Source organism: Ranitomeya imitator, chromosome 3 (assembly GCF_032444005.1).
Source record: "Ranitomeya imitator isolate aRanImi1 chromosome 3, aRanImi1.pri, whole genome shotgun sequence".
NCBI lineage: Eukaryota > Metazoa > Chordata > Amphibia > Anura > Dendrobatidae > Ranitomeya > Ranitomeya imitator.
In genome coordinates this window covers 746366846-746391346 of record NC_091284.1, presented here as the reverse complement: position 1 = coordinate 746391346, position 24501 = coordinate 746366846, and the positions used below count along the sequence as shown (strand labels likewise).

Here is a 24501-nt window from a genome sequence, read left to right as displayed (position 1 = left end):
ATTGTACTTCATGACAATGGTAAAAATTATTTGATAGTACCTGCATTTATTTGTGAAAAAAACGGAAATTTGGCGAAAATTATGAAAATTTCGCAATTTTCCAACTTTGAATTTTTATGCAATTAAATCACAGAGATATGTCACACAAAATACTTAATAAGTAACATTTCCCACATGTCTACTTTACATCAGCACAATTTTGGAACCAAAATTTTTTTTTGTTAGGGAGTTATAAGGGTTAAAAGTTGACCAGCAATTTCTCATTTCTACAACACCATTTTATTTTAGGGACCACATCTCATTTGAAGTCATTTTGAGGGGTCTATATGATAGAAAATACCCAAGTGTGACACCATTCTAAAAACTACACCCCTCAAGGTGCTCAAAACCATATTCAAGAAGTTTATTAACCCTTCTGGTGCTTCACAGGAATTTTTTGAATGTTTAAATAAAAATGAACATTTAACTTTGTTTCACAAAAAATGTAATTCAGCTCCAATTTGTTTTATTTTACCAAGGGTAACAGGAGAAAATGGACCCCAAACATTGTTGTACAATTTGTCCTGAGTATGCCAATACCCCACATGTGGGGGTAAACCACTGTTTGGGCGCATGGCAGAGCTCGGAAGCGAAGGAGTGCCATTTGACTTTTCAATGCAAAATTGACTGGAATTGAGATGGGACGCCATGTTTCGTTTGGAGAGCCCCTGATGTGGCTAAACATTGAAACCCCCCACAAGTGACACCATTTTGGAAAGTAGACCCCCTAAGGAACTTATCTAGAGGTGTGGTGAGCACTTTGACCCACCAAGTGCTTCACAGAAGTTTATAATGTAGAACCGTAAAAATAAAAAATCATATTTTTTCACAAAAATTATCTTTTCGCCCCCAATTTTTTATTTTCCCAAGGGTAAGAGAAGAAATTGGACCCCAAAAGTTGTTGTACAATTTGTCCTGAGTACGCTGATAGCCCATATGTGGGGGTAAACCACTGTTTGGGCGGATGGGAGAGCTCGGAAGGGAAGGAGCGCCGTTTGACTTTTCAATGCAAAATTGACAGGAATTGAGATGGGACGTCATGTTGCGTTTGAAGAGCCACTGATGTGCCTAAACATTGAAACCTCCCACAAGTGACACCATTTTGGAAAGTAGACCCCCTAAGGAACTTATCTAGAGGTGTGGTGAGCACTTTGACCCACCAAGTGCTTCACAGAAGTTTATAATGTAGAACCGTAAAAATAAAAAATCATATTTTTTCACAAAAATTATCTTTTTGCCCCCAATTTTTTATTTTCCCAAGGGTAAGAGAAGAAATTGGACCCCAAAAGTTGTTGTACAATTTGTCCTGAGTACGCGGATACCCCATATGTGGGGGTAAACTACTGTTTGGGTGGATGGGAGAGCTCGGAAGGGAAGGAGCGCCGTTTGACTTTTCAAAGCAAAATTGACAGGAATTGAGATGGGACGCCATGTTGCGTTTGAAGAGCCACTGATGTGCCTAAACATTGAAACCCCCCACAAATGACACCATTTTGGAAAGTAGACCCCCTAAGGAACTTATCTAGAGGTGTGGTGAGCACTTTGACCCACCAAGTGCTTCACAGAAGTTTATAATGCAGAGCCGTAAAAATAAAACAAAATTTTTTTCCCACAAAAATTATTTTTTTAGCCCCCAGTTTTGTATTTTCCTGAGGGTAACAGGAGAAATTGGACCCCAAAATTTGTTGCCCAATTTGTCCTGAGTGCGCTGATACCCCATATGTGGGGGGGAACCACTGTTTGGGCGCATGGGAGGGTTCGGAAGGGAAGGAGCTCCATTTGGAATGAGGACTTAGATGGATTGGTCTGCAGGTGTCACATTGCATTTGCAGAGCCCCTAATGTACCTAAACAGTAGAAACCTCCCACAAGTGACACCATTTTGGAAACTAGACCCCCTAAGGAACTCATCTAGATGTGTTGTGATAGCTTTGAACCCCCAAGTGTTTCACTACAGTTTGTAACGCAGAGCCGTGAAAATTAAAAAAAAAAATCTTTCCCCCCAAAATTATTTTTTAGCCCCCAGTTTTGTATTTTCCCGAGGGTAAGAGGAGAAATTCGACCCCAAAAGTTGTTGTCCAATTTGTCCTGAGTACGCTGATACCCCGTATGTTGGGGGAAACCAACGTTTGAGCGCATGGCAGAGCTCGGAAGGGAAGGAGCGCCATTTGGAATGCAGACTTAGATGGAATGGTCTGCAGACGTCACATTGCGTTTGCAGAACCCCTAATGTACCTAAACAGTAGAAACCCCCCACAAGTGACCCCATATTGGAAACTAGACCCCCCAGGGAACTAATCTAGATGTGTTGTGAGAACTTTGAACCCCCAAGTGTTTCACTACAGTTTATAACGCAGAGCCGTGAAAATAAAAAATCTTTTTTTTTCCCACAAAAAATATGTTTTAGCCCCGAGTTTTGTATTTTCCCAAGGGTAGCAGGAGAAATTGGACCCCAAAAGTTGTTGTCCTATTTGTCCTGAGTACGCTGATACCCCATATGTTGGGGTAAACCCCTGTTTGGGCACACGGGAGAGCTCGGAAGGGAAGAAGCACTGTTTTACTTTTTCAACGCAGAATTGGCTGGAATTGAGATCGGACGCCATGTCGCGTTTGGAGAGCCCCTGATGTGCCTAAACAGTGGAAACCCCCCAATTATAACTGAAACCCTAATCCAAACACATCCCTAACCCTAATCCCAACAGTAACCCTAACCACACCTCTAACCCTGACACACCCCTAACCCTAATCCCAACCCTATTCCCAACCGTAAATGTAATCTAAACCCTAACTGTAACTTTAGCCCCAACCCAAACTGTAACCCTAGCCCTAACCCTAATCCTAACCCTAGCCCTAACCCTAGCCCTAACCCTAGCCCTAACCCTAGCCCTAACCCTAGCCCTAGCCCTAACCCTAACCCTAGCCCTTACCCTAGCCCTAACCCTAGCCCTAACCCTAGCCCTAACCCTAGCCCTAACCCTAGCCCTAGCCCTAATGGGAAAATGGAAATAAATACATTTTTTTAATTTTTCCCTAACTAAGGGGGTGATGAAGGGGGGTTTGATTTACTTTTATAGCGGGTTTTTTAGCGGATTTTTATGATTGGCAGCCGTCACACACTGAAAGACGCTTTTTATTGCAAAAAATATTTTTTGCGTTACCACATTTTGAGAGCTATAATTTTTCTATATTCTGGTCCACAGAGTCATGTGAGGTCTTGGTTTTTGCGGGACGAGTTGATGTTTTTATTGGTAACATTTTCGGGCACGTGACATTTTTTTATCGCTTTTTATTCCGATTTTTGTGAGGCAGAATGACCAAAAACCAGCTATTCATGAATTTCTTTTGGGGGAGGCGTTTATACCGTTCCGCGTTTGGTAAAATTGATGAAGCAGTTTTATTCTTCGGGTCAGTACGATTACAGCGACACCTCATTTATATCATTTTTTTATGTTTTGGCGCTTTTATACGATAAAAACTATTTTATAGAAAAAATAATTATTTTTGCATCGCTTTATTCTCAGGACTATAACTTTTTTATTTTTTTGCTGATGATGCTGTATGGCGGCTCGTTTTTTGCGGGACAAGATGACGCTTTCAGCGGTACCATGGTTAGTTATATCTGTCTTTTTGATCGCGTGTTATTCCACTTTTTGTTCGGCGGTATGATAATAAAGCGTTGTTTTTTGCCTCGTTTTTTTTTTTTTTTTCTTACGGTGTTTACTGAAGGGGTTAACTAGTGGGCCAGTTTTATAGGTCGGGCCGTTACGGACGCGGCGATACTAAATATGTGTACTTTTATTGTTTTTTTTTTTTATTTAGATAAAGAAATGAATTTATGGGAATAATATTTTTATTTTTTTTTTCATTATTTTGGAATATTTTTTTTTATTTTTTTTTACACATTTGAAATTTTTTTTTTTTACTTTTTTACTTTGTCCCAGGGGGGGACATCACAGATCAGTGATCTGACAGTTTGCACAGCACTCTGTCAGATCACTGATCTGATAGGAGTGCAGGCTTCACAGTGCCTGCTCTGAGCAGGCTCTGTGAAGCCGCCTCCCTCCCTGCAGGACCCGGATCCGCGGCCATCTTGGATCCGGGGCTGGAGGGAGCAGGGAGGGAGGTGAGACCCTCGCAGCAACGCGATCACATCGCGTTGCTCCGGGGGTCTCAGGGAAGCCCGCAGGGAGCCCCCTCCCTGCGCGGTGCTTCCCTGTACCGCCGGCACATCGCGATCATCTTTGATCGCGGTGTGCCGGGGGTTAATGTGCCGGGGGCGGTCCGTGACCGCTCCTGGCACATAGTGCCGGATGTCAGCTGCGATAAACAGCTGACACCCGGCCGCGATCGGCGGCGCTCCCCCCGTGAGCGCTGCCGATCGCATATGACGTACTATTGCGTCCTTGGGAAGTAAAGCCCACCCCACATGGACGCAATAGTACGTCTAATGGCAGAAAGGGGTTAAAATGATAGTTCTCGGCAGCACATTTTCTTGTGTAAACAGGAAATATGCTGCCAACAACTAATGTGCTACGTACACAGAATGATCATATTAACAATTTTTCTGTGCGCATGGAATTATTTTCTGTTTTTCTACACTGGCCATTATACGTTGGTATATACTGTACGCGGCCTCTTGCCGCACAATGCACATTACTGCATTGTCCACGTTGTTTTGGCTCTGCACATCCTCTCATCCATAAAGTGCGATGTGTCCGCCATACTTGTGATCCGCAGTATTGAATCCTCTCATCCATAAAGTGTGATGTGTCCGCCATACTTGTGATCCGCAGTATTGAATCCTCTCATCCATAAAGTGTGATGTGTCCGCCATACTTGTGATCCGCAGTATTGAATCCTCTCATCCATAAAGTGCGATGTGTCCGCCATACTTGTGATCTGCAGTATTGAATCCTCTCATCCATAAAGTGTGATGTGTCCGCCATACTTGTGATCCGCAGTATTGAATCCTCTCATCCATAAAGTGTGATGTGTCCGCCATACTTGTGATCCGCAGTATCGAATCCTCTCATCCATAAAGTGTGATGTGTCCGCCATACTTGTGATCTGCAGTATTGAATCCTCTCATCCATAAAGTGCGATGTGTCCGCCATACTTGTGATCTGCAGTATTGAATCCTCTCATCCATAAAGTGTGATGTGTCCGCCATACTTGTGATCTGCAGTATTGAATCCTCTCATCCATAAAGTGTGATGTGTCCGCCATACTTGTGATCTGCAGTATTGAATCCTCTCATCCATAAAGTGCGATGTGTCCGCCATACTTGTGATCTGCAGTATTGAATCCTCTCATCCATAAAGTGTGATGTGTCCGCCATACTTGTGATCCGCAGTATTGAATCCTCTCATCCATAAAGTGCGATGTGTCCGCCATACTTGTGATCTGCAGTATTGAATCCTCTCATCCATAAAGTGCGATGTGTCCGCCATACTTGTGATCTGCAGTATTGAATCCTCTCATCCATAAAGTGTGATGTGTCCGCCATACTTGTGATCTGCAGTATTGAATCCTCTCATCCATAAAGTGTGATGTGTCCGCCATACTTGTGATCCGCAGTATTGAATCCTCTCATCCATAAAGTGTGATGTGTCCGCCATACTTGTGATCTGCAGTATTGAATCCTCTCATCCATAAAGTGCGATGTGTCCGCCATACTTGTGATCTGCAGTATTGAATCCTCTCATCCATAAAGTGTGATGTGTCCGCCATACTTGTGATCTGCAGTATTGAATCCTCTCATCCATAAAGTGCGATGTGTCCGCCATACTTGTGATCCGCAGTATTGAATCCTCTCATCCATAAAGTGTGATGTGTCCGCCATACTTGTGATCCGCAGTATTGAATCCTCTCATCCATAAAGTGTGATGTGTCCGCCATACTTGTGATCTGCAGTATTGAATCCTCTCATCCATAAAGTGTGATGTGTCCGCCATACTTGTGATCTGCAGTATTGAATCCTCTCATCCATAAAGTGTGATGTGTCCGCCATACTTGTGATCCGCAGTATTGAATCCTCTCATCCATAAAGTGTGATGTGTCCGCCATACTTGTGATCTGCAGTATTGAATCCTCTCATCCATAAAGTGCGATGTGTCCGCCATACTTGTGATCTGCAGTATTGAATCCTCTCATCCATAAAGTGTGATGTGTCCGCCATACTTGTGATCTGCAGTATTGAATCCTCTCATCCATAAAGTGCGATGTGTCCGCCATACTTGTGATCCGCAGTATTGAATCCTCTCATCCATAAAGTGTGATGTGTCCGCCATACTTGTGATCCGCAGTATTGAATCCTCTCATCCATAAAGTGTGATGTGTCCGCCATACTTGTGATCCGCAGTATTGAATCCTCTCATCCATAAAGTGTGATGTGTCCGCCATACTTGTGATCTGCAGTATTGAATCCTCTCATCCATAAAGTGTGATGTGTCCGCCATACTTGTGATCTGCAGTATTGAATCCTCTCATCCATAAAGTGCGATGTGTCCGCCATACTTGTGATCTGCAGTATTGAATCCTCTCATCCATAAAGTGCGATGTGTCCGCCATACTTGTGATCTGCAGTATTGAATCCTCTCATCCATAAAGTGCGATGTGTCCGCCATACTTGTGATCCGCAGTATTGAATCCTCTCATCCATAAAGTGCGATGTGTCCGCCATACTTGTGATCTGCAGTATTGAATCCTCTCATCCATAAAGTGCGATGTGTCCGCCATACTTGTGATCCGCAGTATTGAATCCTCTCATCCATAAAGTGCGATGTGTCCGCCATACTTGTGATCTGCAGTATTGGATCCTCTCATCCATAAAGTGCGATGTGTCCGCCATACTTGTGATCCGCAGTATTGAATCCTCTCATCCATAAAGTGCGATGTGTCCGCCATACTTGTGATCCGCAGTATTGAATCCTCTCATCCATAAAGTGCGATGTGTCCGCCATACTTGTGATCTGCAGTATTGAATCCTCTCATCCATAAAGTGTGATGTGTCCGCCATACTTGTGATCCGCAGTATTGAATCCTCTCATCCATAAAGTGCGATGTGTCCGCCATACTTGTGATCTGCAGTATTGAATCCTCTCATCCATAAAGTGTGATGTGTCCGCCATACTTGTGATCCGCAGTATTGGATCCTCTCATCCATAAAGTGTGATGTGTCCGCCATACTTGTGATCTGCAGTATTGGATCCTCTCATCCATAAAGTGTGATGTGTCCGCCATACTTGTGATCCGCAGTATTGAGCTGGTTATTAGAGCTAATGCTGGGAAGGTAGACGAATGCCGCAGATGTGTGTTTTGTGCTATGGCAGGGGAATGGCCCGTCACTTCCCATGCGTGTCCTCATTCTACACAGTCACACGCAGAGTTGTACAACGATCTCATAAAATCTTGGAGCACTAATTTGCATCCATTGCTTCGAGTAGTTCTATGCCTTACAAACATGGGGGGCTCTGAACACTAGTAGTAAATATTCCAAATGGGATAAAAAGATCTAGAATGTGCTTCTTCTGCGGGCTTCTATTGGTCAACCTCTTCTTATGCAGAAGTAATGATTAAAAGATCGGGACATTTAGGTTATGTGCACATTCTGCTGTAAATCCAGATGTGTTGGCAGGAAAAAAGCCATGTTAAATAGTCACGTTTTTGACATGCGGTTTTTTCCCCCCCCCCATTCATTAGTGCTGTGAAATACGGTGCAAGAATTTACCGTATATAATAAAGATTTAAAGGGCTATTCCCATCTCCAAAATCCCATCCAAAACTGTAGTAGGTGTAATAATAGTAATATTAGCAAATGCCTCCAATTACAAATGTGGTATAGTTTTTATGATTCACTATGTCTCTTTACTCATGTGCAGGGCATGGCAGGGCCTTAGGTATCCATGGTTACAACCACTAGCGGATCACTGACGCTATATAATAATTAAGGATAATCACCGCGCTAATGTGAATTTAAATGTATTTAATTAGTGGGAATCTTTGTAGTCCAAAGGAGCAATACTCAAAAGGTATCGCGTCTACCACAAACAGACTCCCTGCACGGATTCCTAGCAACGCACAACACGAATACCAACGAAGTGAGTACAACACCAAACATTATCCATATCTGCCACTTATTAGTTCAATCCATGTTAGTTCTGTTATAATTAGCGCGGTGATTATCCCTAATTATTATTAAGCAGCTTTTGCCACTAACAGGTTACACACAAAACCTGTTTTAATCACCAGCAGCCTTTTTTTTTCTCCTTTTTTTCCCCCAATTTTCTTTCAAACCCTAGCATAGAGCGCCAGTGTACAATTCCTCTGCAAATCACTGACACTATAGCAGTGGTTGTAACTATGCATACCTAAGGTCCCGCAATGCCTGTAAAGGACGAAAGAGACCTAGTGAATCAGAAAAACTATACTACTTATAATTGGAGGTATTTTCTATTATTATTATTATTATTATTACACCTACTACATATTGGGATAGGATCTTAGAGCTGGGAATGACCCTTTAAATCTGCTGTAAATTTGGAAGGATTAAATAAGCAACATTTCAATGACCTTTCGGCAATCTCATTCACGTTGGTGATACTGTAGAATGCTGCATATTTTCCACAACAAATCCAAGCGGAGAAAATGCAACAAAACGCAACGTGTGCACATCGCCATAAAGGGTACCAGTAGTTTTAGGTGACTCTTTGGAATAAAATGTGTGTGTGTGTGTGTGTACATGAGTGAAAACTTTATTTCTAGTCATTACATGACTTTTTTTTTCTCTTTAGGCTCTAGCTTTAATTCACGGTGGTCTCTGAACTGGTGGGTGGAGACTCCTGTTATGACATGCAATATACATCCTTCTCTCCTGTCTCTATGTTGCAAGCTCTCAGAAGCAAGAGTAGCATGCTCATTTTACAGCAGTACTGAGCAGTGTGACTGTGAATCCAGCTCTGTGGCGAAATAAAATACTTGATAGAAAGCAGCAGCATCTGTGAATGTTTGTGCCATTTAGACTTGGCAGATATACAAGATGGCAGATATCAAGATATCACTGAAATCAACTTTCTGTGACCCACATGTCCATTTAGACGGGTTAGGAGGGTTGATCCTACCGACGGATTCCCTTTTAAGAGATGTTACAATTGGACCTTTTGTGGATGGGGTGATGCTTCCTAAAGAGAAGCCACGGTAATAAAGTTTTTTTGTAATGAATGGAGAGTTGGCGGGATAATTTACTGAAGCTTGCGATACACATTTAATGACTGTGGAACGGTGCTTCAGCCGACCGCTATCTCAGCCTTCTCTCCCATATAGAAGAGCGCTCATTCGGCCAATGACTCCTGTGTTCTCAATCAGAAGGTCCTGGCCGACATGTCAGTCAACAGCTTCATCTCCAGTAGGACAATGTGATCAGCAGCATAGTGGCGGGTTCAGTCTACATTAGTCTAATGTTTACACTAAGGAAATCCTGAGAACATAATGTGTTGGGGGCTGGGGGGATGAAGTTTGGAAAAGATTTACATTCCAGCCTGAAGAAGGAGCCTGTAGTCTTTGAAAGCTGTCAAATGTCATTTCTCTGCTGGTTATTCAATAAAGATATTACTCCTAGAAAAGATTTGTCATTTAAGTGGCATTAAAGCATTTACATGGTTTTTCTGGCTAGCACGGTACCACAATATAGTTTTTTTCAGATTTTTTATTTTTTATATTGTGCTTCATAATAATGGAAGACAACGCAATGTACTGACCACAGATGGATCTTAAAAATCCTCTGAAGAAACGGGCACAACTGAACAGCGACCTCTTCTTCGTCTTCATCTTTTTATATAGATGGAAAAAGGAAAATTGAATCACCAAAGACCTCATGATAAGGAATCCGACTCGTTATACCTAGAAAATTCATTTTTTCATGGAAACCTTGCAACAGATCATCTGAGAGACTGTGGAATCATCTCATTGGATTTTTCCACAGCAAGAAGTGAACCATCCAAAATTAGATAAATTCTCTCCAGGACAGACTGCAAGAACCAGATTCTTGTCTAACTAAAGCTAAGCAAAGAACGATTACAAGACATTTATAAGAAATTACAAGATCATCTTAATATCATCAAAATAAAAAGAAAGTTAATTGATTCGTGAGGAGAGCAGGCCCATTGACACAACCCTTTGACTACAGTGCCTTGTGAAAGTCAAAATAACCAATAAATTTCGTTCAACTTCACAATTGTGTTCCACTTGTTGTTGATTCTTCACCAAAAATTTACATTTGGTATCTTGATGTTTGAAGCATGATATGTGGGAAAAGGTTGAAAAGTTCAAGGGGGCAGAATACTTTCGCAAGGCACTGTACGTCGTCCTCTGTTGTGAACCTTTCTCAGTATAATAATAATCTTGATTTTTATATAGCGCTAACCTATTCCGCAGCACTTTACAGTTTGCATACATTATCAGTATGAACCTAGCACAGTGGTAATGAATATTCTATCGACGGGTCTAACATTCTGCCGTACCAAACAACTTGATACAGCTCAGCTCTGTGGTGATGTTAAAGGTACCTTCACACTAAACGACGCTGCAGCGATCCAGACAACGATCCGGATCGCTGCAGCGTCGCTGTTTGGCCGCTGGAGAGCTGTCACACAGACAGCTCTCCAGCAACCAACGATGCCGGTAACCAGGGTAAACATCGGGTTACTAAGCGTAGGGCCGCGCTTAGTAACCCGATGTTTACCCTGGTTACCATCCTAAAAGTAAAAAAAACAAACGCTTCATACTTACCTTCCGCTGTCTGTCCTCGGCGCTCTGCTTCTCTGTACTGGCTGTGAGCACAGCGGCCGGAAAGCAGAGCGGTGACGTCACCGCTGTGCTTTCCGGCCGCTGTGCTCACAGTGAGTGCAGGAAAGCACAGCGCCGGGGACAGACAGCGGAAGGTAAGCATGAAGCGTTTGTTTTTTTTACTTTTAGGATGGTAACCATGGTAAACATCGGGTTACTAAGCGCGGTCCTGCGCTTAGTAACCCGATGTTTACCCTGGTTACCAGCGAAGACATCGCTGAATCGGCGTCACACACGCCGATTCAGCGATGTCAGCGGGAGAGCCAGCGACCAAATAAAGTTCTGGCCTTCTAGCCCCGACCAACGACATCACAGCAGGATTCTGATCGCTGCTGCGTGTCAAACTGAACGATATCGCTAGCCAGGACGCTGCAACGTCACGGATCGCTAGCGATATCGTTTAGTGTGAAGGTACCTTTAAGGAATTCTTTAGCAGATTATGGCTCAAATACCGGTAATTATTTAATGACCATTACGATATAACATCAAATTCTAATATGCAATACACATCAAAATTGAAAAAGAGGACAAACTGGGGAAAAACTAATTCTGGATCACTATATATGTTTTTTACGAAAAATGTAAAATCCACCAGTTTGGACAGACACCATAAAGTATCACAAAATCTCAGAATTGCGGCAAGGAAAACCATACAGTCCCTAAAATCTTGCAACAATATCATCATTAAACCAGCAGATAAAGTAGGAGCTGCAACTATTAAGAACATATCTGATTAAATCTAGGAAGCTCGCAGACAACGCTCCGACAGAAATACTACATGCTGTTAAGGAAGATCCCACCAAAAAATACACTCGGGAATATATCATAATTGGGTTTGATTCCACATCATCCTTTCTATTAGACCTAATACCGGGAAATCCCCAAGCGGGTACCTTCTACAGGTTCTCTAAAATACATAAAGGAGACAATCCAGCTAGACCAATTATCTCTGGTATTGTGGCATTATTTCAGGCTGGGTGAAGAACATGCGAGAATGCTTGGTGACATGTAGACCCTGTGATATCCAGGACACCACAGACATTCTCTGCAATCTCTCAGCCTTGGGTCCACTTCCAAAGGACACAATATTAACCACGATAGATGTAGAGTCTCTTTACGCCAACGTTCCCCAAGAGGATGGTATTGGTGCATGCCAAAATTTCCTTCAAAATAACTACCGTATATGGCCACAGAGCCAGCCCTGCAATTTTATCAGGTTTGTGCTCCATCAGTTACTTTTCCTTTGAGAAATATTTATCTTCATTGTTTGGGCAGTGCCATGGGAAGCACAGTTTCACCACAATATTCTAACCTGTTTATGGCCAAACTAGAGTAGGAGTTTTTATATTCTTGTGCTATTAAGCCTCTAGCATACTTTCACTGCATCGCTGGTTTGCTAATAATCTGGACATCCTCAAAAGATGATCTGCTTAACTTCCACAAAACCTTCAACAAGTTCCACTCAACCATCGAGCTCACCCTCAACTTCTGAAAATCTCAGCCATCTAATTTGGCCAGCTTACAGGGCATCTGTCACTCCCTGGATGATTTTGATTATTACTCTGGGCATACAGGGAATAGAATGGTTAAACCAGTCTTACCTGTATGCCTCACAGCTGTGGTGTAGATCTAGAGAAATAAATTTTTAATCTTTCATGTTAATGATTTCTTCCAGGCTTCGGGACGTGCGGTGCATGAAGAAATCCCTGCCTCCTGACTACAATCACCGATCTTCTGCGCAGGCGAGAATGATCAATGCAGACACTGACCAGACAGGAGCGGACAGGGTTTGCGTAACCGCGCATGTGCATGGCGCATGCGTGGGGATTACAGCGCCAAACAGGCCAGTGTGATGCTAATAGGAGGGATTTTCCATTATAATGAAGTCAGGAGGCAGGGAATCTTCCTGGCACTGCAAGTTCTGGAGCCTGGAAGAAATCATTAACATAAAAGAGTATAAATGAATTTCTCAAGATCTTTACCGCCGCTATGAGGAATACCGGTTAGACTGATTTAACCATTCTATTACCTGTATACCCATAGTAATAGATCAAAATCATCCAGGGGGTGACAGATTCCCTTTAAATAATGACCTGTCTCAACTTTCCATTCATTACAAATACTTTAATTTAAGGGTCACCCATAAATTGATTTATTTCTACTCTTACAGTAGGCTTCTGTGTGTTTTTTCTTTCTTCTCCATTTCTAACACCTGATTTAAATGCCATATATATTGCCGGTCTAGGTGTATGGGCACTGGAGCAGTGATAACTGGTTATTGGTTTCTTGAGATCATGTCATTATGAATGTATTTCTAACCAGGAGCCTGTCATTTAGGTGGAGCTGCCTCCTGCAGATCTTGGACCAAGTGCTGCATTAAATCAGACCCTTACTCTTCTGCGTGAAGTTCTCGTCTCTCACGACTCCTCCGTTGTCCCCCTCGATGCCAGACAAGCTGACTTTGTGCAGGTATGTGAGCCTTACGTAGATCATGTGTTACATCTGTCACTATCAGGACCACACTGTGCGTACGGGGCGTGAACAAACAATAAAAATAAAAGGTTCTTTGTAGTCACATGTTCCCTTTTTCAGCAAGTCGGCAGCTCTGAAAAGGATCATGTGATCTATTCTTGGCGGCAGCTCAGAGACACATGGACGGTGTGCTTTGTCATGTGATGCAACGGGAATCACACCGGGAAAGGGCCATCTTCTCTGCACCCATGCTTGGCACGTTGGGGGAATTATTGGGAGTGTAATTGTATTCCGATCATCAGATATTAGCTGTGCCCCTTAATGAGTTGTGCTGCCCATAACATGATCAGGACGAATTTTAATTCCCTCGAAATAAAAAAAGAGTCACCCATGAATAATATTTCAATATTGATCAATCTACAGAATGGGTGATAAATTTATGATGGGTAGGGGTCTGACTGTTTCCTATCCACCCCCCTGGTAATAAATCCGTAGCCTGCATGCGTCACCTCGACTTCTATAGACAGTGAACGCTGCTGCTCCATTCACATGGAGGATATGGTGTCTCCATTACTGCGATCACTGGGTGCCAGTGGTCAGTTCTCTAGCAATCATCTGGGGAGGAGATGCGGCCATTTACGTTACTCCCATTAGGGTGCTGGTAAGTGTAAACTGGAAAGTCCATATCTGTGCTCACAGCACCTCCAGTAATCTAATATTATCCATCTGTTCTGTAGAGTGTGGATGTGTGTTTGTTGTGGGGAACACCTTTCCTCATTATGAGCCCATAACAATTGGGGCAGCTTCTTAAGAAACGTCATTGCCATGTTATGTGATTTTTGGGATGTGCGTTCTTCCTGCTGGATAAGTGATGTTGACGCTTCATGTAGATTTCTCTTCAGGCTTGCTTGCTTAGCATTTTCTGCTTTATGTGAGCCTTCCATGGGTGGAGATCATTCGGAAAGTGCTGATATTTCAGTGATCAGATAGTCGGGTTGACTGACCGATCACAGCAATCTGAGTGTGGGGGCTGATGACATGGGTCCGCGCACCTCTTACCGTGCCGCTCAGCTGTCAGCACAGAGCTGCCACTGCATGTTTACATACCGTGACGGTTTTAATCCATGATGGACGTAGCATGTCATGATGCTGGGAACGGACATCTGCTTAGGACATGCCATGTCCATCATTCGTTTTAAAGGGGCTTAGAGCATAAAAATTTTAAAATTTGAAATTTGCTAAAAAATTTTTTTCTAAAATTCCAATATTTTTGCAAATAAACTGGAAAAACATATTGGCTTAAATTTACCACTAAAATGAAGAGGGACGAATCCAGGATCACTAGGATCCGTTGAAGCATTCTCGATTTTTATTAGCACATTATGTGACGTTGTAAAATTTGGCCTGGTCAGGAAGGTGAAAACGGGCTCGGGGGTGAAGGGGTTAATAACCTCCCCCGTGTGTACTTTTCATCACCCTAATTTTTCCAGCACTTTTCTATTCTGTTAGAATGTTAGAAAGGTTAAAGCTTTAGTAGCAAATTTAGATCTTTTCAAGAAAACTTTCAAATCCTTTTTTAGGGCCCTATTCTGCACAAGGTGAGTAGATTATCCCCACTATAAAGCAGGACATGCATGTTATATTGAGGTGACTCTGGCTTCGCCGGCAGCCATCGTTCCTATCTCCTCCATACACATGCAGGCTCCATGTGGCTGAGCATGTGTGTGTTTATATCTGAGAAAAAGCAGGAAGACCCTTATACACGTTAGTGTAAAGTCAGCTGAACCTGCCCATTTACTATATCTCCGGTGTATTGTGGGGCTCTCAACCCATGACAGAGGGCTTGTTTGAGATAAGCCGTCCCTAGAAAGGCCTGGCTGTCACCTTCTTCCTTCTCCTTAAAAACTACAAACCCATTTAGGCCGAATCCCCTACATGTGTATGGGGAGGACAGGCAAGGTGGCTGATTGCCGCTGCCTGCATTATACAAACATGGCTTTTATGTGTAGACTCTGCTGCTTATGCTTTTTTTGTGGACCTTTTACTGTTCCAATCAAAATTGTTGAACCCCGTTAAACATTAGGTTTCTTTGCAGAATTTAAAAATTTTCTGCTGTTTCCAATAAACCATTCAAACAAGAGCAATGTAAATAAGGCAAATCCACTAATATAACATCACTCCTCCATAAGAGGCCACTAATAAAGGAAATTATACGGAAACTTCTATAGATTGTTCTATCTTTTTATTTATCCATAAACAATGTTATTGTTATGGAAGGTGATGGAGTAGATGATGATGATGACTCCATTCCTCAGGCCTCAGCTTGCACATGTGCTGTTTTTAGAAATCCAGGTCTGCATCACACATGATGGAAAGGTGAAGTGCAGGAAAGTATGGAGTGTGATCTGCCTGCTCTGAGTTTTCCTGGATCCCTCTAGGATATTCATCCTGCAACATTGTGTTCAGCTTCATGGCTTTCTGTCTGTCCATGGCAAGTAGGTGAAGGAGCAGCCGCTTCCTTTTGTCAGTCTATATCTTGTTGGTGAAGGAGCAGCCGCTTCCTTCCATCTGTGCATGGCAGGTACGTGAAGGAGCAGCTGCTTCCTTCTGTCTGTCCATGGCAGGTAAGTGAAGGAGCATCCGCTTCCTTTTGTTAGTCCATATCTTGTTGGTGAAGGAGCAGCCGCTCCCTTCCATCTGTGCATGGCAGGTACATGAAGGAGCAGCCTCTTCCTTCTGTCTGTCCATGGCAGGTAAGTGAAGGAGCGTCCGCTTCCTTCCGTCAGTCCATATCTTGTTGGTGAAGGAGCAGCCGCTTCCTTCCATCTGTGCATGGCAGGTACGTGAAGGAGCAGCCTCTTCCTTCTGTCTGTCCATTGCAGGTAAGTGAAGGAGCGTCCGCTTCCTTCCGTCAGTCCATATCTTGTTGGTGAAGGAGCAGGCGCTTCCTTCCATCTGTGCATGGCAGGTTCGTGAAGCAGCAGCCGCTTCCTTCCGTCTGTCCATGGCAGGTAAGTGAAGGAGCATCCGCTTCCTTTTCGGTCCATATCTTGTTGGTGAAGGAGCATCTGCTTCCTTTTGTCAGTCTATATCTGTTGTGAATTCTGTGGCAGAGCTCCCTCCTGTGGTCACAAGTGGTACTTCGGCTGATTCTCTCTGTGAGCTTCCGTTGGTGGAGGAGAGTGGTACTGCGGCTTCTGAGTTTCCTTCCTCAGGTGATGTGGTGAAGTCGTTAGGTGCTGCTCTATTTAACTCCACCTAGTGCTTTGATCCTGGCCTCCAGTCAATGTTCTAGTATTGGACCTGTTTCCTCCTGGATCGTTCCTGTGGCCTGCTGCTCTGCATAGCTAAGTTCCGCTTTTGCTATTTGTTTGCTGTTTTTTTCTGTCCAGCTTGCTTATTTGTTTTTTCTTGCTTGCTGAAAGCTCTGGGACGCAGAGGGTGTACCTCCGTGCCGTTAGTTCGGTACGGAGGGTCTTTTTGCCCCCTTTGCGTGGTTGTTTGTAGGGTTTTGTGTTGACCGCAAAGTTACCTTTCCTATCCTCGCTCTGTTCAGAAAGTCGGGCCTCACTTTGCTAAATCTATTTCATCTCTACGTTTGTCTTTTCATCTTAACTCACAGTCATTATATGTGGGGGCTGCCTTTTCCTTTGGGGTATTTCTCTGAGGCAAGGTAGGCTTATTTTCTATCTTCAGGCTAGCTAGTTTCTCAGGCTGTGCCGAGTTGCATAGGGAGCGTTAGGCGCAATCCACGGCTGCCTCTAGTGTGGTTGGAGAGGATTAGGGATTGCGGTCAGCAGAGTTCCCACGTCTCAGAGCTCGTTCTATGTTTTTGGGTTATTGTCAGGTCACTGTATGTGCTCTGACTTCTATGTCCATTGTGGTACTGAATTACCAGATCATAACAGTACTGGAGGCCCAAAGTACTAATGATTCTCAATAGAGGGAAAAAAGAAGTTCTGAGACCATTTTTTGTTTCTCTGCACTGTGTTTTGCCTTTTTTTTCCCCTAGACATTTGGGTGGTTCAGGACACAGGTGTAGCGATGGACATTAAAGGTCTGTCTTCATGTGTAGATCAGCTCACGGCAAGAGTACAAAATATTCAAGACTTTGTGGTTCAGAATTCTATGTTAGAACCTAGAATTCCTATTCCTGATTTGTTTTTTGGAGATAGAACTAAATTTCTGAGTTTCAAAAATAATTGTAAACTATTTCTGGCTTTGAAACCTCGCTCCTCTGGTGACCCAGTTCAACAAGTTAGGGTCATTATTTCTTTTTTACGTGGCGACCCTCAGGACTGGGCATTTTCTCTTGCATCAGGAGATCCTGCATTAAGTAATATCGATGCGTTTTTCCTGGCGCTCGGATTGCTGTACGATGAGCCTAATTCAGTGGATCAGGCAGAGAAAAATTTGCTGGCTCTGTGTCAGGGTCAGGATGAGATAGAGGTATATTGTCAGAAATTTAGAAAGTGGTCCGTACTCACTCAATGGAATGAATGTGCGCTCGCAGCTATTTTCAGAAAGGGTCTCTCTGAAGCCCTTAAAGATGTTATGGTGGGATTTCCTATGCCTGCTGGTCTGAATGAGTCTATGTCTTTGGCCATTCAGATCGGTCGACGCTTGCGTGAGCGTAAATCTGTGCACCATTTGGCGGTATTATCTGAGCATAAACCTGAGCCTATGCAGTGCGATAGGACTTTGACCAGAGTTGAACGGCAAGAACACAGACGTCTGAATGGGCTGTGTTTCTACTGTGGTGATTCCACTCATGCTATCTCAGATTGTCCTAAGCGCACTAAGCGGTTCGCTAGGTCTGCCACCATTGGTACGGTACAGTCAAAATTTCTTTTGTCCGTTACCTTGATCTGCTCTTTGTCATCTTATTCTGTCATGGCATTTGTGGATTCAGGCGCTGCCCTGAATTTGATGGACTTGGAGTATGCTAGGCATTGTGGGTTTTTCTTGGAGCCCTTGCAGTGTCCTATTCCATTGAGAGGAATTGATGCTACGCCTTTGGCCAAGAATAAGCCTCAGTACTGGACCCAGCTGACCATATGCATGGCTCCTGCACATCAGGAGGTTATTCGCTTTCTGGTGTTGCATAATCTGCATGATGTGGTCGTGTTGGGGTTGCCATGGCTACAAGTCCATAATCCAGTCTTAGATTGGAAATCCATGTCTGTGTCCAGCTGGGGTTGTCAGGGGGTACATGGTGATGTCCCATTTCTGTCTATTTCGTCATCCACCCCTTCTGAGGTTCCAGAGTTCTTGTCTGATTACCGGGATGTATTTGATGAGCCCAAGTCCGATACCCTACCTCCGCATAGGGATTGTGATTGTGCTATCGATTTGATTCCTGGTAGTAAATTCCCAAAGGGTCGACTGTTTAATTTATCTGTGCCTGAGCACGCCGCTATGCGGAGTTACGTGAAGGAGTCCTTGGAGAAAGGGCATATTCGCCCGTCATCGTCGCCATTAGGAGCAGGGTTCTTTTTTGTGGCCAAGAAGGATGGTTCGCTGAGACCTTGTATAGATTACCGCTTTCTAAATAAGATGACGGTTAAATTTCAGTACCCCTTGCCGTTGTTATCTGATTTGTTTGCTCGGATTAAGGGGGCTAGTTGGTTCACCAAGATAGATCTTCGTGGTGCGTATAATCTTGTGCGTATTAAGCGAGGCGATGAATGGAAAACTGCATTTAATACGCCCGAGGGCCATTTTGAGTATCTAGTAATGCCATTCGGACTTGCCAATGCTCCATCAGTGTTTCAGTCCTTTATGCATGACATCTTCCGAGAGTACCTGGATAAATTCCTGATTGTATACTTGGATGACATTTTGATCTTCTCGGATGATTGGGAGTCTCATGTGAAGCAGGTCAGAACGGTGTTTCAGGTCCTGCGTGCTAATTCTTTGTTTGTGAAGGGATCAAAGTGTCTCTTTGGTGTTCAGAAGGTTTCATTTTTGGGGTTCATCTTTTCCCCTTCTACTGTCGAGATGGACCCTGTTAAGGTCCAAGCCATCCATGATTGGACTCAGCCGACATCTCTGAAAAGTCTGCAAAAGTTCCTGGGCTTTGCTAATTTTTATCGTCGCTTCATCTGCAATTTTTCTAGTATTGCTAAACCATTGACCGATTTGACCAAGAAGGGTGCTGATGTGGTCAATTGGTCTTCTGCTGCTGTGGAAGCTTTTCGGGAGTTGAAGCGTCGTTTTTCTTCTGCCCCTGTGTTGTGTCAACCAGATGTTTCACTTCCATTCCAGGTCGAGGTTGATGCTTCTGAGATTGGAGCAGGGGCTGTTTTGTCGCAGAGAAGTTCTGATTGCTCGGTGATGAAACCATGCGCCTTCTTTTCCAGGAAGTTTTCGCCTGCTGAGCGAAATTATGATGTTGGCAATCGAGAGTTGCTGGCCATGAAGTGGGCATTCGAGGAGTGGCGTCATTGGCTTGAAGGAGCTAAGCATCACGTGGTGGTCTTGACTGATCATAAGAACTTGACTTATCTCGAGTCTGCCAAGCGGTTGAATCCTAGACAGGCTCGTTGGTCGCTGTTTTTTGCCCGTTTTGATTTTGTGATTTCGTACCTTCCGGGCTCTAAAAATGTGAAGGCGGATGCTCTGTCTAGGAGTTTTGTGCCCGACTCTCCAGGTTTATCTGAGCCGGCGGGTATTCTCAAAGAGGGAGTAATTGTGTCTGCCATTTCCCCTGATTTGCGGCGGGTGCTGCAAAAATTTCAGGCTAATAAACCTGATCGTTGCCCAGCGGAGAAACTGTTTGTCCCTGATAGGTGGACGAATAAAGTTATCTCTGAGGTTCATTGTTCGGTGTTGGCTGGTCATCCTGGAATCTTTGGTACCAGAGAGTTAGTGGCTAGATCCTTTTGGTGGCCATCTCTGTCGCGGGATGTGCGTACTTTTGTGCAGTCCTGTGGGATTTGTGCTCGGGCTAAGCCCTGCTGTTCTCGTGCCAGTGGGTTGCTTTTGCCCTTGCCGGTCCCGAAGAGGCCTTGGACACATATCTCTATGGATTTTATTTCAGATCTTCCTGTCTCTCAAAAAATGTCAGTCATTTGGGTGGTCTGTGATCGCTTCTCTAAGATCGTCCATTTGGTACCCTTGTCTAAATTACCTTCCTCCTCTGATTTGGTGCCATTGTTCTTCCAGCATGTGGTTCGTTTACATGGCATTCCAGAGAATATCGTTTCTGACAGAGGTTCCCAGTTTGTTGAGAGGTTTTGGCGAGCCTTTTGTGCTAGGATGGGCATTGACTTGTCTTTTTCCTCGGCTTTCCATCCTCAGACTAATGGCCAGGCCGAACGAACCAATCAGACCTTGGAAACATATCTGAGATGCTTTGTTTCTGCTGATCAGGATGACTGGGTGTCCTTTTTGCCTTTGGCTGAATTCGCCCTTAATAATCGGGCCAGCTCGGCTACCTTGGTTTCGCCGTTTTTCTGCAACTCTGGGTTCCATCCTCGTTTCTCTTCAGGGCAGGTTGAGTCTTCGGGCTGTCCTGGTGTGGATACTGTGGTGGACAGGTTGCAGCAGATTTGGACTCATGTAGTGGACAATTTGACCTTGTCCCAGGAGAAGGCTCAATGTTTCGCTAATCGCAGACGCTGTGTGGGTCCCCGACTTCGTGTTGGGGATTTGGTTTGGTTATCTTCTCGTCATATTCCTATGAAGGTTTCCTCTCCTAAGTTTAAACCTCGTTTCATTGGTCCGTATAGGATTTCTGAGGTTCTTAATCCTGTGTCTTTTCGTCTGACCCTTCCAGATTCTTTTTCCATTCATAACGTATTCCATAGGTCATTGTTGCGGAGATACGTGGCACCTATGGTTCCATCTGTTGATCCTCCTGCCCCGGTTTTGGTGGAGGGGGAGTTGGAGTACATTGTGGAGAAGATTTTGGATTCTCGTGTTTCAAGATGGAAACTCCAGTATCTGGTTAAGTGGAAGGGTTATGCTCAGGAAGATAATTCCTGGGTCTTTGCCTCTGATGTCCATGCTCCCGATTTTGTTCGTGCCTTTCATATGACTCATCCTGGTCGTCCTGGGGGCTCTGGTGAGGGTTCGGTGACCCCTCCTCAAGGGGGGGGTACTGTTGTGAATTCTGTGGCAGAGCTCCCTCCTGTGGTCACAAGTGGTACTTCGGCTGATTCTCTCTGTGAGCTTCCGTTGGTGGAGGAGAGTGGTACTGCGGCTTCTGAGTTTCCTTCCTCAGGTGATGTGGTGAAGTCGTTAGGTGCTGCTCTATTTAACTCCACCTAGTGCTTTGATCCTGGCCTCCAGTTAATGTTCTAGTATTGGACCTGTTTCCTCCTGGATCGTTCCTGTGGCCTGCTGCTCTGCATAGCTAAGTTCCGCTTTTGCTATTTGTTTGCTGTTTTTTTCTGTCCAGCTTGCTTATATGTTTTTTCTTGCTTGCTGGAAGCTCTGGGACGCAGAGGGTGTACCTCCGTGCCGTTAGTTCGGTACGGAGGGTCTTTTTGCCCCCTTTGCGTGGTTGTTTGTAGGGTTTTGTGTTGACCGCAAAGTTACCTTTCCTATCCTCGCTCTGTTCAGAAAGTCGGGCCTCACTTTGCTAAATCTATTTCATCTCTACGTTTGTCTTTTCATCTTAACTCACAGTCATTATATGTGGGGGCTGCCTTTTCCTTTGGGGTATTTCTCTGAGGCAAGGTAGGCTTATTTTCTATCTTCAGGCTAGCTAGTTTCTCAGGCTGTGCCGAGTTGCATAGGGAGCGTTAGGCGCAATCCACGGCTGCCTCTAGTGTGGTTGGAGAGGATTAGGGATTGCGGTCAGCAGAGTTTCCACGTCTCAGAGCTCGTTCTATGTTTTTGGGTTATTGTCAGGTCACTGTATGTGCTCTGACACCTATGTCCATTGTGGTACTGAATTACCAGATCATAACATATATCTTGTTGGTGATGGTGCAGCCACTCCCTTCCATCTGTGCATGGCAGGTACATGAAGGAGCAGCCGCTTCCTTCTGTCTGTCCATGGCAGGTAAGTGAAGGAGCGTCCGCTTCCTTCCGTCAGTCCATATCTTGTTGGTGAAGGAGCAGCCGCTTCCTTCCATCTGTATATGGCAGGTACGTGAAGGAGCAGCCGCTTCCTTCTGTCTGTCCATGGCAGGTAAGTGAAGGAGCGTCCGCTTCCTTCCATCAGTCCATATCTTGTTGGTGAAGGAGCAGCCGCTTCCTTCCGTCTGTCCATGGCAGGTAAGTGAGGGAGCATCCGCTTCCTTTTCGGTCCATATCTTGTTGGTGAAGGAGCAGCCGCTTCCTTCCATCTGTGCATGGCAGGTACGAGAAGGAGCAGCCGCTTCCTTCTGTCTGTCCATATCTGGTTGGTGAAGGAGCAGCCGCTTTCTTCCATCTGTTCATGGCAGGTACGTGAAGGAGCAGCCACTTCCTTCTGTCTGTCCATGGCAGGTAAGTGAAAGAGCAGCCGCTTCCTTCCATCTGTGCATGGCAGGTACGTGAAGGAGCAGCCGCTTCTTTCTGTCTGTCCATGGCAGGTAAGTGAAGGAGCGTCCGCTTCCTTCCGTCAGTCCATATCTTGTTGGTGAAGGAGCAGCCGCTTCCTTCCATCTGTGCATGGCAGGTAGGTGAAGGGGCAGCCTCTTCCTTCTGTCTGTCCATTGCAGGTAAGTGAAGGAGCATCCGCTTCCTTTTCGGTCCATATCTTGTTGGTGAAGAAGCATCTGCTTCCTTTTGTCAGTCTATATCTTGTTGGTGATGGTGCAGCCACTCCCTTCCATCTGTGCATGGCAGGTACATGAAGGAGCAGCCGCTTCCTTCTGTCTGTCCATGGCAGGTACAGTGGGGCAAAAAAGTATTTAGTCAGTCAGCAATAGTGCAAGTTCCACCACTTAAAAAGATGAGAGGCGTCTGTAATTTACATCATAGGTAGACCTCAACTATGGGAGACAAACTGAGAAAAAAAATCCAGAAAATCACATTGTCTGTTTTTTTAACATTTTATTTGCATATTATGGTGGAAAATAAGTATTTGGTCAGAAACAAAATTTCATCTCAATACTTTGTAATATATCCTTTGTTGGCAATGACAGAGGTCAAACGTTTTCTGTAAGTCTTCACAAGGTTGCCACACACTATTGTTGGTATGTTGGCCCATTCCTCCATGCAGATCTCCTCTAGAGCAGTGATGTTTTTGGCTTTTCGCTTGGCAACACAGACTTTCAACTCCTTTCAAAGGTTTTCTATAGGGTTGAGATCTGGAGACTGGCTAGGCCACTCCAGGACCTTGAAATGCTTCTTACGAAGCCACTCCTTCATTGCCCTGGCGGTGTGCTTTGGATCATTGTCATGTTGAAAGACCCAGCCACGTTTCATCTTCAATGCCCTTGCTGATGGAAGGAGGTTTGCACTCAAAATCTCACGATACATGGCCCCATTCATTCTTTCATGTACCCGGATCAGTCGGCCTGGCCCCTTTGCAGAGAAACAGCCCCAAAGCATGATGTTTCCACCACCATGCTTTACAGTAGGTATGGTGTTTGATGGATGCAACTCAGTATTCTTTTTCCCCAAACACGACAAGTTGTGTTTCTACCAAACAGTTCCAGTTTGGTTTCATCAGACCATAGGACATTCTCCCAAAACTCCTCTGGATCATCCAAATGCTCTCTAGCAAACTTCAGACGGGCCCGGACTTGTACTGGCTTAAGCAGTGGGACACGTCTGGCACTGCAGGATCTGAGTCCATGGTGGCGTAGTGTGTTACTTATGGTAGGCCTTGTTACATTGGTCCCAGCTCTCTGCAGTTCATTCACTAGGTCCCCCTGCGTGGTTCTGGGATTTTTGCTCACCGTTCTTGTGATCATTCTGACCCCACGGGGTGGGATTTTGTGTGGAGCCCCAGATCGAGGGAGATTATCAGTGGTCTTGTATGTCTTCCATTTTCTTATTATTGCTCCCACTGTTGATTTCTTAACTCAAGCTTGGTTGGCTATTGCAGATTCAGTCTTCCCAGCCTGGTGCAGGGCTACAATTTTGTTTCTGGTGTCCTTTGACAGCTCTTTGTTCTCAACCATAGTGGAGTTTGGAGTAAGACTGTTTGAGGGTGTGCACAGGTGTCTTTTTATACTGATAACAAGTTTAAACAGGTGTCATTACT

At 44.4% G+C, this 24501-nt stretch overlaps 1 protein-coding gene across 1 annotated transcript in view; it reads left to right on the top strand.

Moving 5' to 3' along the window:
- Nucleotides 1–24501, top strand: part of COG6 (component of oligomeric golgi complex 6) — a 181314-nt gene that overhangs the window by 105742 nt on the left and 51071 nt on the right. The window contains exon 14 of the mRNA XM_069758914.1: nt 13218–13349. Coding sequence (XP_069615015.1) covers nt 13218–13349 — 132 coding nt within the window. The remainder of the gene's footprint in view (nt 1–13217; nt 13350–24501) is intronic.